General features: G+C 35.4%; 1 protein-coding gene across 4 annotated transcripts in view; it reads left to right on the forward strand.

Moving 5' to 3' along the window:
* Window positions 1–16,956, forward strand: part of LOC5576737 (putative aminopeptidase W07G4.4) — a 69,989-nt gene that overhangs the window by 30,967 nt on the left and 22,066 nt on the right. For 2 of the 4 annotated variants that reach the window (XM_001656177.2, XM_021837686.1), the window contains exon 2: window positions 14,079–14,187. In XM_001656177.2, coding sequence (XP_001656227.2) covers window positions 14,177–14,187 — 11 coding nt within the window. In that variant the 5' untranslated portion in view covers window positions 14,079–14,176. Of the gene's footprint in view, window positions 1–3,958; window positions 4,071–13,882; window positions 14,009–14,078; window positions 14,188–16,956 lie in introns of those variants that run through there. The other 2 variants (XM_021837685.1, XM_021837687.1) reach the window with 2 other exon arrangements.

Consider the following 16,956-nt stretch of genomic DNA (forward strand, 5'->3'; position numbering starts at 1 on the left):
GCTTTGTAGTCGAGGCTACTATGGACATAGTCACATTTACTACACTGCTCAGTGATTTTTACCAGATTATAGTAAACTTAACAGAATTTTGTAGTCGGTTGAAAATTGTTGGTGCTGTTCTTAATTCTATGGATTCGGTAGATTATACAACAAAATTTGTTTGCGTGTGTAATATTTATTGACCGATAAAACCCATTCCTTCATACATATGTTTTGTTAAAAACCATGTTAAATTTGTAGACATCCCTAAAATAAGGCATTGAAGTGAAAGAGGAGATGTGTAATTATGAAGTAGCGTGAAAACAATTTAATTTTGTTCGTTATTTTTAAAGATGCAAAGGTTGAAAGTTTTGGTGCTCTACAGACACCATGGGCGGGAAAGGGTTAAAATAGAATTCAGGACCACGACATGAGAGTTCGATTCCTAAGTTAAACAGACATTTTTAAAAGATAATTTCTAAAAAATAATTGGGATTCCTCGTGTCGTTACAAGTATTACCGCTCGTTTTACTGTATTTACTGTATTGAATTCACATATTATTCCAAAGATTTCTTCAGCAGTTTGTTTTGAGATTTTTCAAGAATCCGTTTATAGATCGTTTCAAACATGTTTCAATGAAGTTTCGAATTCTCAAAAAAATATTCTATTGATTTCTCTAGAACTTTCTCCAACATTCCCGTTTAGAACACCTTCAAGAATTCAAAATTCATTCATGAATTCCTACATTTTTTAAGGATTACTCAAGGAATTCTTTAAAGAATTTTGCCGGGAATGTCTCCAGGGAAATGTCGATTTTTTCATATTAGTTTATAGAAAATTGGAAATGCCGTGAGAAAGTTCTGGAGGAACTTAATGAAGAATCCCAGGTTAAATTTATCTAGAAATTCTTGGAAAAGGTTATAATAGATATCATCGAACATTGCCTGAAGGATGTTTGGAGCAATTCCTGAGAGTAATGGTGGATGAATTTTGAAAAAGAAACTTAATAGGAATTATTGTAGAGTTGCTTGGAAAAACGTTTATCAAAAACTCTGTAATAAACTTTTGTGGAAGAGCTCCTGTAAGATCTGTGGTAAATCTTCCAGAAATCCGTGAAGGAATTAGTGATAAAACGTCTGGAGGAAATCCTAGGATAGTCGCTAGGATTTATAGGGTATTCTAACTGAGTATTTTTTAACTCAGAAATAAACCTTTGAGGAAGCGGTAGAGTGATCTAACATTTTCTGAACCAACTTCTGAAGAAATTCTTCGAAGCATCAATTGAAACATCGCTGGTAGTATTTGTGAAAGTACTCAATAAGAAATCACTGGAGAAATTACTATAATTGCTGATATTATTAAGAACTTGAGGAATAGTCGCGTAATAGTTTCTGAAGGTTTCTCCTGAGTCTAGAATTACGCACCAGAATTCACTGCAAGCAGATTAATTTATCAATTGATTGATAGAGACTTGCATTAAAATAGTGACGAACTTCTAAAAATGTACTGTTTTTGTATTTTTTGCCCTCTTGCTCTCTTCCGAATGTTTTCAACTATGTTTCACATGTTCATGAACGACACCCAATTGGAACTGTACTTGCCTTTAACAACATGACAATCTCAAGTTATGCTTCCTTATTTAAACATGTTTTATGCTGAATAAATAAATAAAACCTTTAACGGACTAAATATGCCATTTAGCGTTTTGATAGCGGCGCAGTCGAAAATTGTTTGATTGTGAAGATTTTGTGTTACAAAAACGACATATTTTACCATATTCTACCATGACTACTGCTACTACTACTGATAATTCCCAGGTAGTAGACACCGTGATAAAGCGTTCGTATTGCAATAATCGTTCTACCTTTCATAAAGCAAAATGTATGAATTTCGATGGTCTAGTTCACAGACTTACCTTATGAAGAAATTTATACATACTCCTTCAGATTTTAAGTCAGAAATATAACTGCAATTTCAACCAAAAAGTATTCAAAAAATGCTTCATAAGTCTCTCCAGAAATTTTACCAAAAAATCAACTAGGAATTTGTTTAGTTATGTTGATAGTAATACTTTCATAAATTCAGATTAAAATTTGAACAAATACGCCAAGAATTCTGCCAGTGAATCCTTACGATTATTTAAATTTTGTATTCTGCCAGCAGTTCCACTCATATGAAATTTGTTAATGTTTTTTAACGATTCCGCCAAACTAACATCGAAAATTTGTCCTTGTGCCCCCTGAACACAGACATGCCAGAAGCTATTTTCAGCGAAACGAATATTGCCTTTCTACGCTGCCTGAAAAAATGATCAATGAACGTAGGGAAAAAAATCTTCGGTAAACTACCAAAATACTGCACAGGTGAAAAACACATCAACTGTTGTACAGTTCATGCCTTCATGTTTATGGGTAAGCGAAAATTGATTTGTTTAAACCTGTTTAGTAGATTGAAATTTACCCTGAACAATTTACCAAAAGAACACTCGCAAGTTTATTTCTTTGGAGTTCCATATCCATGGAATTGCAGAGAGTATCACTCTCTCACATTCTTTTTATTGATGCTGATTCATACCTCTTGTTATTTGGTGACGGTGACCCTATTTATAAAACCGAGCTATTTCACGCTATTCATCATTGTCCCAGACGAAAGATTGTAAAGAAATATTTTAAATTAGGGTCGATGTACCAATAGCCGCATAGCTAAGAACAAAAAATCGTATAAAATCGAAAAATAACGCTAGCGTCATTATTTTTACATCATCTGAAAGCTTTTTATCTTGGTTTTGCGGGAAAAATATGAAAACTACGAAAACTCAAATGTATGTATTTATTATCGCGTGTGCCACTATAGGAATACATGTGCCTATAGTAGCACTATTTCTAATTCCTGTTCCTATAGTAGCATTAGCATCACGGCGTTGGCAAAATACTTATCAAAATCGTATTTTTACAAAACTTTTATATTTTTCCTACACAGTGTTGATCAAAAGCTTTCGTTTGATGTAAAAAAAGTTGTTATTTCATCAAGTATTTTGTATAATAAAAAATAGTTTCTCTCAGTAGTAATACTATAGGAACAATAGGTTAACTATAGGCGCAAGGGAGCTCAAATTTTAAGCAAAACTAAATATTTCGATCATTTTTTGAACAAAATTAAGCTGTGTATCAATGGTACTTAGATTAATAGCTCCTGCCCTTCATGTCAAAAAATATTTTGAAAAGATTTATAGCTAAACGGCCGTAAAAAGCCACTAGTGCGACTATAGGGGACTGTCCACTAAGGGAACACCGACCCTACTACATTTTATATATTGCGTATATAGCTGATTATCCAATACAGTCAACTTTCTTTCGTTGCACCACAAATAACAGACGGTGAAGTCCGATTGTACAACCGTGTAAGACAATTAACGGTAATTTTGAATGGCAACACAAGTAGCAACATCGTGGTGGCGCTGTCTTCGCTAAGTTCCCATGGCGATATCAGTGATGAATATGAAATATTTCAAGATACTGATATTCACCACTGATTGACGTAATTCCTCCTGGATTTTCTACAAGTTTTCCCTGAAATTCTTCCAAAAAAAGCTTCCGAAATGTCTCCAGAGATTGCTCTTGGAACTCATCCAGAAATTTCTTTCAGCATTTTTTTTTCTCTGAAGAATAATCTTTAAATTACTTCAATGATTCAAGAAAAGTCTTCAATAGCGCAATAAGAAATTCCTCTTAATGTTCTTCCACACATTTTTTTTTCTGAACTCTACAACTTGTATGATGGTCCAATTTGGGCTGAAATGTTCAATACCAGAGCTCAGTAAATCAACCGGCAGTAGCTTCGAGTAGGGGGTAAAATCAATTCCCAAGCGTAAGCTGTTGAACAGTCGGTAATTAGTTACAGATACGGTTCAATTTATGCATAATTGAACTTCTGACTAAATTCAAAACATCAATCAGCATTATTCGTATAGTTTAGATTGGGTTTACTATTTTAGCGCTAGGTTTGGAAGTGAAATATTGTTGAATTTGAACATCAGGTCTGTAGTGTAAAAGTTGTCATATCGGGGTTAATATCATCCTTCTTAGCCGACGTGAGTATGTTTTAAGATAAGATAGAAAACTTGCACTCTGAGAGGTAGCTTCTGGGTTGGGTGGAATTATTTGCTGTGGTTTTTATTTTAAAACCTACAACGTCGAGTCGAAGTGCTGTACCTTTGATATCCAGAATAAACACTAGTGCAAATTCATGTATACTTACCGTGGAGTACGGTAATATAAATTAAGTGTGTTCATACGGCAAATTTGTGATCCTGAAAGTTAATAATGCACTCTGCAAGGAAAAATCCACGATTATCTGAAAATGTCGAAATACCGTCGAAGTACCGATAAAAATAAAAAAAAAATGTTGTAGATTTAGCCAATTTGGACCGTTCGCGCCCATGAAGAACGAAAAAAATCCAAGCAAACGCAAACTTTGAAGTTGCGTTTGAATTGTGCGTATATTGTCTGCGCGTTACCGCCGCCGCTGAATGTGAATTTAAAACGAGCTCCGCAATAGGTGCACATGGCGTTATATGACTGAACAAAAATACAATTCTACTCGATAAATGAAGTTCGAATCAAGAAGCGTAAGAAAGAGAAAATCTAAATTACGCTTTCGTCATTCATACAGGTTTAAAGAAATTTTTAGTGAGTTTCACTTCATTCACAAAAATACTGAAATCATAAATATTCAGGTTATGGTGACGGACCTTGTGTAGTGGCGCAAACGCCTCTATCGTCTGGGTTCGAAACTCATCACTGGACATATGCCAGTGCCTGAAATATTCTTTCTCTCCGCCTGAAAATCCGAGAGATTGCTAAACACACTAGCAGACCTCTTGAGAAGCTCCAAGAACGAATCCATGAAGAAATATATTCGGAAAACGATAGCATATCTGAACTAATTACATCAGGAATCCAGAAAACAATTTTAAAGCAGCAGGATTTATTTAAGCGTCCATTTTTGGATAAATTCCCCGAAGAACTCTTAAAAGTATCTGTAAGGGAACTCACGGATAAATCACTACTGATACAATCCTTGATAAAATTGAACATTTCCATTGGTATCTCTTAAAAACTCTTGGCAAAATCATTGGATATAGTTCCCTAGGAGTTCTAAGATGAACCGTTCAAGGATTAATTAGTAAAATGTCTGGAAGAATTCCTAGAGGAACGTGTGGAGTAATCCCTGGATGAATTCTTTAATGGATTCTTGGTAACACGCGTCGAGATTTTTATCAAGCTTTAAGCCTGATTGCTGCTGGAAAGGAATCGCAAAAGAAATTTCTCGCCGATTCCTTGCACAAATTTTCGACCGCGACTCCCGTTTGAATGCAGCTATCGTTCCTGTAATTTCTTCAGAATTTGCTCCAAAAATCTTGCAGTGATTCTTCCTAAAGTCTTATTCGCTGCTGACAAGTAATTTCTTGACCTATCTTGATGCATGAAAAATTCCTGCAAAGACTCGATCAAGGAAGCGTTTTTTTCTGATCGCAGTACGCAGTCTTTGCAGGAAGTTTTCAAGCATCAAGATAGGTCAAGAAATTACTTGTCACTTGTCAGCAGCGAATCAGACTTTAGGAAGAATCACTGCACGATTTTTGGAGCAAATTCTGAAGAAATTACAGGAACGATAGCTGCAAAGTTTTTTAGGTATGTTATAAGGAATCATTTGAAAAGTTTCTTTAGTAGTTCCTTGAAGAATTCGTATCTAAATCGTGAAATCTTTAAGAAATGTTTGAAAATTTTCCTGAGGAAACGTTCAAGGGAATTCTTAGCTATATTTGTGAATCAATTCACACAAAAACCACTAAAAAAAAACTCACAATCTCAGCGAAATTCTTGAAGAGAATTCCTTAAGGCCGCGCGGGACGTCATCATAATCACTCTATCCATTTGAAGAAGCAAATCCCAAGACCACTCCATATATCGATGTGAAAAATGTATCACTATGATTCTATATATGTAGTGCACAACCCAATACATTTTCAGCTTCATTGGTTCACTAAAACACGAGATTTGCTTCCACAAAGTTTCGATGATAATTGTTAGAGTGAGACAAAAGATAGGGAAAATGACACGGTCCCCGTGTCACCTTAAAAGAGTAGAGTGATTCCAAGCAACAGCACCAAAATTTGGTAAATTTTTCAATTCATTTTTTTCTATTGAGCTGAAACTTTGCACAGTTTTCCAGTTCCATCTAAATCGTCATTTTCCGATATCAAATCTTCAAGTTGAGTCACGACTAACTTTTCAAAAGGGTGTATGTGAAAATGGTTCAAAAATATTCAAAAAGCTGCACAGCAAAAACGGTTCGTTCGATTGTTAGACAACTAAAGAAACAAAGTTAGACAACTAAATAAAGATTCCAAAAAAAAAATACACACAGTACAAAAAAAAATTTTTGCATTAAAAAACATAATTTTTGACACAAAAACTCAAATATCTCAAAACCCTATCGGAATACCAACGTAATTTTTTGAGGGAAAACGGTCCATTATATTAGCTATCTACCATAAAAATTTGGTGATGTTAAACCAATAAACAAAAACGTTATGACATTTAAAACATGTCACAATTTTCACATTTAGTAGAAAAAAAAATTTGTTTTTCGGTGTAAATTATTACGGGAACCGCAGATTGTTGCTGATTTTAAGGGCCTTGCGTGAATTGAACAAGTCGTTTTCATGTATTCATTAGTATTATGTATATTATATGTATAAATATTATGTATATGTATAAATCCCTCCCCTAGGACGTGTAATCTTGCCGCGATGGGTGGGCTTACCCCATTAGCACTTATATGGGAACCAAAGACATGTCCAGTCGCGGTGGTATCACATCAGGAAATATTTGTTTAATGCCGCGTCATCAACCATCTGGCATAGATGCATCAATCTTACGGATGTGATCCAACGGTGATCCTGTTACCAGGCATCGGGGTAACAGGAGCCGTAGCCACGCTTTGATGCAGATAGGTTAGATTTTGTTTAAATGGTTATAATATTGACTAATGAGGAGAATGACTGAGGATCCATCGAGTAGAATGTGACACAAACGTTAATTTGTTATGCTTCTCTCATTAGAATCATAATAAAAAACCACATTTATTATGTTGGTATCATAAAACTACAACAACTTCATTCCCCCAAAATTATAATAAATAGATAGGGCTTAGGCGCGATGAAGCTTTATTTTGTCACCGAAAAGTGGATCCGGACAATAAAAAATGACTTTCTATTTCTTTATTATTTCTAGTATAGTTTTTAACACATAGAAATGTATTTACGACGATTCTAAATGAAAACAGACGAGACCAGATTTGAATATGAATAAATGTATAAAACAAACTGATCAAATCATTATTGACCAACATGACAAAAGTAGTAAACTTAAAGTATTCAACTTGTCCAAGTACTAATAAACATGTTAAAAAGGACCTTTAGCAATACTGACCAACGGGACTGAGGAAAAACTAGATCAACAGTCAACACATAAAGTTTCCGATGTCGTTGACTATAATCAGCGATTTAGTCAAATGTAATTCAATGAAAACTCACTAAATCCTGTTTATTCCTAATACTAATAACTTTCTTTCTTTCTTTCTTTTCATGTATAACAACTAACAACAACACCATCACGAGGGAGCAAGTGGTCTGTCGTATGTATCAAACGTCGTGTTAGGAGCCGAAGCACATAGATCAGCACGGACACGGATCGAATTACCATCAAACTGAGGTAAAAACGATCCATATGCGTTGGTGGGTATACTAAGAAAGGGGTAAGTAACATTTTTAATTCTTAGCGAACACATATTGTATATCATTTCAGCCCCCTATATATTCAGAATACCGTACCAATAATACCGTACCAATAACTTTGTCTATCCAAACTGTAAACTAACTTGAGACATTATTAAATTGAATTCTCATTTTGAGAAGACCTCAGAACAATAACAATAAGACGAACATAAAGCACATCGATGACCACACCAAACCCATTTACAGAACATTTAGATTTGGTACTTCTCCTCATATTAATTATCTACAACTTGGATTCGGTACTACAAGATGGGAACATAGACAGTCATCTCTCCTAGAAAAGTATTGTATTGATTAGCATTCCAGTACGACCTTCGGAAGATAAAGACTATTTAAAACCAAACACTTGATTCATATTTTGAAATTTATTCATATAGTATAACACATCACGTTTCAGACTAGTAGCATAAACGACTAAAATACTAGAGAATACATGACGTACAATGACGAGGCACTTCAGATAGTTCTTGTTCGCGTATAGATGGAAGTACATTTCATGTTTTTCATTTCAATAACCTTCATTCCATTCGGGAAAAAAGGATCTCCCTATCGCTATCGTTTGATATACGACCGCATTCTGTATAATTAACATTTTCTGTCTATCATTGTCAAAAGATGCTTGGAGATGACATCTGTGCTACAATTTGTCAACATAGACTACTACAACATAGCTCTGTATGTTATTTCCAAGAAATGCATTACTTAATAACATATATTTTCATGTCGCTTCTCCATGCGTAAACAAGAATCCGATTGCTCAGAACTAAAGGATGACTATACAAACATGACTACGGGAGGGAATCTGAAGCAAAAACAATTTAATAAAACTATTTCTGCACAATATTCATCCAAAATAGTGTTAAAGCGGGCAACATAGCCTATTCCGTCTAAATATTGGCAAAAGTAGAGGTAAAAATTTGCACTACGGGGTCCAGCACAGACAACGAAGCTGTCATACAGCTCCAGCTGAGTACACCATAAAAAAAAAAAAAAAATATATATATATATATATATATATATATATATATATATATATTATGTATATGTATAAATATTATATGTACATGTATATATGTATAAATTAAAATGAATTAACAGATTACACGAAAATAAATTTTTTTTTTTACCAGGATATTTTTTCTTAGAGTATGATCGATGAGTTTCTAAATGTTATATATAAACTTTAAAAGTTTTGGATTTGGGTATGCGTTATGAGATCATGAAAACATTTTATTAATACTTATTTATTTATTTATTGTTATTCAATTTTTTTACAATATCGAACACTTTTGCATCATTATCAGTACAGTTCGAGTATAGTTTTGCTTCAATTTTATTTTCTGACAATGGAATGAAACAGTGAAATTTTTGGGTTCCTTGGATCGTTTTCGCGTTATTATATTGCTCGCTGAGCTCTGATGCCGTTAATTCGTACTCTTCAGTAGTAGTAAAACAAAACGATAATTTTGTTAAATCTTCTTCTTTTCTGCGATTCGCCCAATCAAATAGTTCTTTTGCAGTTTTAATTGGATGCTCACGTTCTTTGGCTAAACTTGCTCTTGTGGCCATGCGCTTTATGGTTCCTCCAATAGCATCACAAGACCCTTTGCCTTGTGACGTAGCAAAGAAATGCCATTCTGCATCAATTCCGTACTTTGATTTAAATTGACATAGGCTCGAAAAGTTCTTACGGTTTTTGTACTGCGATGCTGCTCCATCAGACATGAAATATATCTTTCTGATTTCTTTATCCTTATCAACGCGTAAAAAGTTAATCATTTTGGCAATGAACAAATTTACAAATACTGAGTCGTGTCTTAAATCTTCGGAAATTACAATAAAACTAAAATGTTCAATTTGCGTACTTCCATTGAAATAACTAACGAATGGATGAATTGTAGCTTGTTGTACGTTCCAGTGATGGGACTGCACTTCATCTTGCAATACAAAGCTATAGTTTTCAGAAAAATCACAAATGACTAAAAATTCACCATCTTGTAATGTATTTTTCGTATTTTTTAAAAAGCGGGATTGCTCTGTTTTAATAAAGTCGTGAGGAATTAAACTTTCTAATTTCAAGCAAAAAAATGACACAAACTCATCTACAGGTTTTACAATAGTTTCTAGGTCACACCTATCCGTGGTCACCCATTGCTCAAATGATAACTGATCAATATAATTTTCTTCAAACTCAGCGAATAAAGTATTTTCCAATGATGAAGAATCTGGACAATCCGAACAAGATCGTAGATAGCAATTTGATGTTGTATTTTCACACAAAAGACTACCAGTTAACATTTTAATATCCTTTGATAAATTGATTCTTTTCAAACTATGTAAGATTAGGTTAATATTTTCGTGTGTTGTGCACACACAAACATTATGTGTTCCTGAATTGGATAGAAGCTTGCATTGCCTTGGACGAAGGCTTGCAAATGAGGAAAAACCTACCTTAATATTTTCGTTAATTTCCTTGAAGCGTGTATACGCTTCTTTCAAAGTAGTCATCATAAATCGTTTTTGGATTGCTTGACGCTTTCCATCTTTTTTTACAGATACATAATCTTTTTGGCCAGGCATAGCTCTTCTTACTTCATCGTCTTCAAAATATTGAATTATTTTTTCTTTTGTCTCATCTGTTAATGAAGTACTCGACCTAGCATTTTTGGTTGCAAGACAGTTATTTTTGAATTGTTTTGCCTCTTTTGCTGTATTTCTATTGGTTTTGAACTCATCAATGGCGTCTTGAATAGACCACGAGCTTGGCAGCATCGACAAAATCAATAATTTTTCTTTCCTTGTCGTGGCTAGATTCGAGAACCTTTCCTTCATATTCATAATTACCTCATCGTAGTCTGTATTTTCCACATCCTCAGGTCCTAATTTGAAGAGGTTTCTTCGTACAGCTTCGTTGATTTCACGGTATTTTTTCTCGGGATAATTGACGTAACCCATCTTCGTCCATTTAATCGGAGTCACTTTTATTCCAGCTATCCCTTCGTTGAAGCGTTCGATGTTGACCTTCTGGATGCACTCATCTTCTGATTGATTTGTTGAAACAGATGTCGCTGATGGTACCGTGGCAAGACTATCTGCACTTGGTACTTCTGGTAACTCCTCAGTTGTTGTCGGTGCATCTAGTAATTCCTCAGTTGTTGTTGTTTTCGAACTTCCTGCAACCTGATCCACCGATGATGTACAGATTGCCCGTTTGTCAACGTTTAAACGGCAGGACGTACAAATGCGTAAATTTGTATTCAATGTAGACATTGGAGCATAACCAGCCGCTTTCAGTTTATCTATGGTGCTTTCGGTGAGATTTCGTAGCTCTTTCGAACACTTTTTTTCTGCAAACGGCCTGCAACAGTTGAGAAAGCGACTACTCATGTTGCTCGTTAGATTTTAATAAACAAAATCACTTTTAAGTTTTTACTGACTAGTTTGGTGTCGTTTGCTTGACTGAAGAAAAATTTTACAATTAAATCTTTTATAACCATAGTGGTAGTATATTTTTAGCTTTTTCGTGAGTATGTTCATGGTATGTACCTATCATGTTTTTGATGTTGTTGAAGTTACTCGCTTTCTCCCAAATATGATTAACAAAGTCTATTCTCTACCAAGGCGGGTCTATACCCAGGTGTAATCAGATTTTAACTTTGTGGAGAAAACCAGCGCCGAGAAAACCGACCTGCTTTACGTATACTAGATCACCTGGGTATAGACCCGCCTTGTTCTCTACGAGGTAAACTTTTTGCAGGTAAACTAGTCGTATACCTGTATAGAAAACTTTTTTTGTAGCTTTTGTCTTCAATATTAGATTTCTTATAGGTTTCTTTTATCAATAGGTTTCAACACTATTGAGAGAATTTTTCTTCAGTTACGTACAATAAAAAATATGACACTATCAAGACTTTAGATCACAACACTGGATCGCGTCTAACTTTCTAATAGATGCTATAATAGTTATGAATAATTAAATAAAATATCATGAAAACAACTTGTTAACCTCATGTGGTACCCTTAACAAAAAATTCAGCAACAAACTGCGGTCCTAAAAAAAAATAATAATGAAAAAAAAAAAATTTCACTAATTGTCAAATTTGTGAAATATTTGAAATGTCATAACTTTTTTGTTTATTGGCTTACCATCACCAAATTTTTATGGTAGATAGCTAATATAATGGACCGTTTTCCCTCAAAAAATTACGTTGGTATTCCGATAGGGTTTTGAGATATTTGAGTTTTTGTGACAAAAATGATGTTTTTTAATGCAAAAAAAATTTTTTTTTTACTGTGTATTTTTTTTGGAATCTTTATTTAGTTGTCTAACTTTGTTTATTTAGTTGTCTAACAATCGAACGAACCGTTTTTGCTGTGCAGCTTTTTGAATATTTTTGAACCATTTTCACATACACCCTTTTGAAAAGTTAGTCGTGACTCAACTTGAAGATTTGATATCGGAAAATGACGATTTAGATGGAACTGAAAAACTGTGCAAAGTTTCAGATATTTTTGAAATGGTCGATCAGAATCGACTTGCATGCCTCCGTGGAATCCCTCAGTAGCGTGATATCTTCTTCTCTATGGCCTTACGTCCCAACTGGGATAGAGCCAGCTTCTTAACTTAACTGTCATTTCTTATTAGCAATTTTACAGTTATTAACTGAGTCCTTTATTTGCCAATGGTTAAATATGGTTATTTTGCATGTGTTTATCGTGTGGCAAGCATAGATATAGGGGAAAGTGGGGCAGTTTGGCAGCCTTAAGGAAAAGTCGATAAAAGTGCTGAAAAAATTATGAATGTTTCGAATGTTTGCATGATTTCCAACAATTTTTAGATGAATACACTAGATCCGCATGATTTCTTATGAAGTTCACGGATGAATCATTGGTTTTTCAAAATTTGTCATTTTTCGAGTCGATTTTTTTCTGATGGGGTGAAATGAGCACCTTATTTTTGATTGCAAAATTATCTAATATAATCTAAAAATTTAATTATGTTGTTACTACACTTGAAAGTTATTAGTATTTATAAACACTCCGTGCAAGAAGATATAATTTTTTAAGAACATTCTAACAGTCAAACATCACCATTCTGAAATGATGAAATTAAAAGAGCCATTCGGGGCAATATGGGCAGTTTTTTCGAACATCATTTATTTATTTTTCTTTGAGTTTTGCCTATTGCTTCATTTCCTCATCAGCTTTGGGGTTGCATGTTCTTTCAGATGAAATTTCAAGAATTTATGCAGCTTTCAAGGGGTGATCATTATACCCCATTGGCCAAACCGCCCCGACTACCCCTAATCTGAGAAGTCCAAAAAATTCCAACCCGAAAGATCCTTGACTGGCAGGACTCAAAATCATGACTTTCAGCATGAACTTGTCGAATAGCTGGTGAAATTCTTAGAATTGAACAGTTTTTAGAAAGGAAAGTTTGGGTTTCATGTGAAAACTTCTGATAAAATTTCTCGGAAACCTATGGAATCCATAGAGACATTACTGAAGGAGTTCCTCTGCGGAAAATTCTCGAAGAACTAATCTTTAAAAAAAATCTGGTAAAACCCAGAATCATATATGAAGAAATTGTATTTCTAACACTTATAGAGAAATTACTCATGAAATTGTGATTGTAAGTTGAGAAGTGATCAAAAGGAAGACGACGAAGTGTATGTGAGATACCAGAATCCTTTGATCCACCTGCACTTTTGTTCCTGTTATCGCATCTCTTTGGGCACACCAAGAAAGCTCGGTAGCGGTAACAATGCGCAATACCATCCTATGGCCTTACACCATCAAGCTACCTCAAATTCCAAACATTCGTTCATGGTGAAACTATTAACAGGTTATCGAGTCAAACATTGTGATAAACAACACCTAAAGTGCTCTGATTGCACGTACTTACACTGAACCACGACTGAGATGACACACACTCATTACTTAGTCATTCAAGGCTTTCTTTGCGGGGCTGGCATGTGGTTTGTGCTCTCGTACATCACAAACCGTTGAATTAATCCAATAAGCATTATTGTGCAGTCAACAACAAGCCCTCGATTGATCACTGTTTGATTAGAGCTCAACGAGGGTTCACCATAGAGGCGCTCTTCGCTAGTCGTTATCAATTGAAAGACTTATTAACTCCCAACTTCATTATCTGAGCTTTTTCGGTATAGATAAAGAGCTGATGTTTTCCACTTACTCGTTTGACACTGATTCCTTTGTATTTTATTTTTCCAGATTCGTTAGCAGTCTCGGGCAGCATAGTGATTGTGGCGGAATCATTAGAACAGTGTGTTGCATTTCGGATAGTGAAATTGGTGTAAAATTCTGCAACCATGGCGGAAAGGTAAGTGAGATAATCCATTACCGTTAGTCAGACTTCAGAATGAGATATAGGGCTTAACGAGCTAACAAATTATCTACCTACCACAAATGGCAGAGGCCAATCAGATTACGGTTTATCCCTAAGGTGATCATACTCATTTTTGGAGAAAGGAAATTGCAAATACGAAAATAATCAATTCAATCCACATAAAAAAACGTTCCAAGTACGTGCCGTAGGCCAAGAACGACTCTTTAACGAATGGCACAAGCTTCTAATGCCAGTAGAATCCGCTAGCCGGTTTGCAGACTCTTCTATCTCTCTTGACTAGAAAAGTGATTCATCATTTTTTTCGGCATCACGCTGCTGTCGGGGCCGGCTGTCTCGAAATTCTCCCGCCGGTCATTGCCCGCGTCTTTCCGACCATGCAAGCTTTCTCTGGTCGGAAACAGGGCACCGACCGTCCCAGGAGAGGAGAATTATAAGATTTGCCTATTATTGCAGACCCAGCCGGTCTCGGCAGAACGATGCGAAATTCCCGTTAATTACCATGGCGTGGTCCTAAGAACAAGGTGGGCAATAAAAGACTAGAACGTAGCCTGGAGATAGTTAGCCAGATTTTGCGTAGAGTCATTTGGCGAGAGGCCACGCTGTTAATTTTCGGAGTTCTTTCTCCCTCTTGGTACGCACTTTTTGGCCGCGAACAGTGTTCCTGGTATTTTTCTGCTCGAGAGCGAGCAGATAACTTCTGAAAATCATGCATACCGGATCGGTTTGGCAACATCATCTTGCATGGCAACAAGCCCCCAGAAAATTCTGCGATGCCAAAGAACAAATTTCGCGGAGAAATTCCTTGAGAACCATCTTCTAATCCAATCTTCCGCAGAACGTTGCTATAAAGCGAATTTCATTATTGATGATGATTACATCAGCTGATGGGATGGGACGGATGATGCCGCTTGGAAGATATAGAATAGAACAGAGGATGGAGCATTAGACTCCATCGGGCTAAGTGCCTGTGGGAATGGAAGAACGTAAAATTAAAAAGCTGGCTTCTGCTAGACCGCGTGCGCACACGCTGTCTGCCGGCCAAGACTGAAGAAAGCTGTATCGAATCATAAGGAGGAATAATTGGAAAAGAAATGGCCAACTGGTTTGCCAATAATGGAATTCATTCTAATCGACCAGGGATAGAGCCGCTGCGCGGATGCGATTCCAACCTCATCGAGAATTTGTGCCTTCTGGCTGATGAGCAATCGGCGATTAACGTGATTTTCGATTGTAACATTGTCAATGTAATTAGAATTATGAGCAAAGGTGTTCTGAACCCGTTGGCTTGTGTGACAATCAGGTGATGTCCAATAACGTAGATGGTCACTGTTATATTGGAGCACTTTCCGTGTCTGAAGCCGGATGCTCAGAATGGATTACAGCATGGTGTAAGGGGACACCGTATGTGTGAGAGAAAGAGCAAATGTGAATAAGGAAAGAAGCGTTTTTGGACGGTCCGGTCGCAAATTTGTTCAGGAGCTGTTGAGGAAAAAACGAGTTTTGTGTAGTTTGTCTTTCAAGGTGGAAAGTATAACATCGTGAAAGTTTCCCACGCTGCCTAGCAAATGCAGAACATATATTTAATCTGTTCAGTGTGGTGAAATTTCGATGCAATGCGAAGGTCAACTAATTATAGGAGACTTTGGAGTATTAAATGTTCAATTTGCTAGTAAATTTATGGAATCAATTTGCTAGTACCATCAGCGCACCAGATTCCGCGCATTTAAGGGATTTTTTTTCTTTATTAGAGAGACTTCCAGTCCGAGGCTGGTTCGTCTCTGAGTTAAGGGATGTTATGTGTACAAATGTTTATTATATTGTGTCGATCAATACTATTTTTATGTCACAATGTAGCTCCAAGTATAGGTAATCAGTGGCAAAATAAAAAGAATTTGAAAAACTTCCATAAAATAGTATTTAATCGCATTTGTTACTGCATCTAAGTGTTCCTGTTTCCGCTCACGGTAAACATATTTCGTGACGAACTTACAAAAAAAATGCATTATTTCGAATTTTGTTAATTATTCAGATATTTTTCATGGTCAAACCATAACCGAGCAAAGCTTGAGATCATATTGAAAACTTATTTTGATGTTGTGATGTAGCGAATTTCGATAACTCAGTTTGCTGTCATTTTGGTCGTTTTAACGGTTAAAATATCAAAACTGAGAGCAGAAAAATGTTCCCATGAAATCAAATTGAAAACTTGTTTTGCTATCAGTTACAGCAAATTGAAAACTGTTTCTGCTATCATGGAGGGCAAATTGAGAACTCATTGAAATGTACATATTTTTGAATGATATTGAAACGAGTGTGTGACAAAATCAATGCTTCATATTTATATTCTTATAGTGTTTATACATGCAGCACGAATAAATTTATAATTAAACAAATTGAAAACATTACCAAAAATTTAAAATGATAGCAGAACGAAAACAAAATATATCGAATATTTTAATGATAAATTGATATCAAATTATGATATCAACTTGATGCTGAAAACAGAATATGTTTTCGACTTGCTTTCTTTTTGATGTTGGACTTTGCTCGGGTACTAGCTATGGTATATACTGCAATAAAGAAGGCTGTATACTAAAATCGACATTTCTCTTCTTCTCTTCTTATTTTGTTTAATTTTTTGCATGAGCGGTTATTGGAACACACAAAAATACCTAGTGATCCAATAACCGCTCACGAGGTCTTGTGCTTTCAATTTAAAGAATTATTTTATCAAATGAAAAT

Source organism: Aedes aegypti, chromosome 1, assembly GCF_002204515.2.
Source record: "Aedes aegypti strain LVP_AGWG chromosome 1, AaegL5.0 Primary Assembly, whole genome shotgun sequence".
Taxonomy (NCBI): domain Eukaryota; kingdom Metazoa; phylum Arthropoda; class Insecta; order Diptera; family Culicidae; genus Aedes; species Aedes aegypti.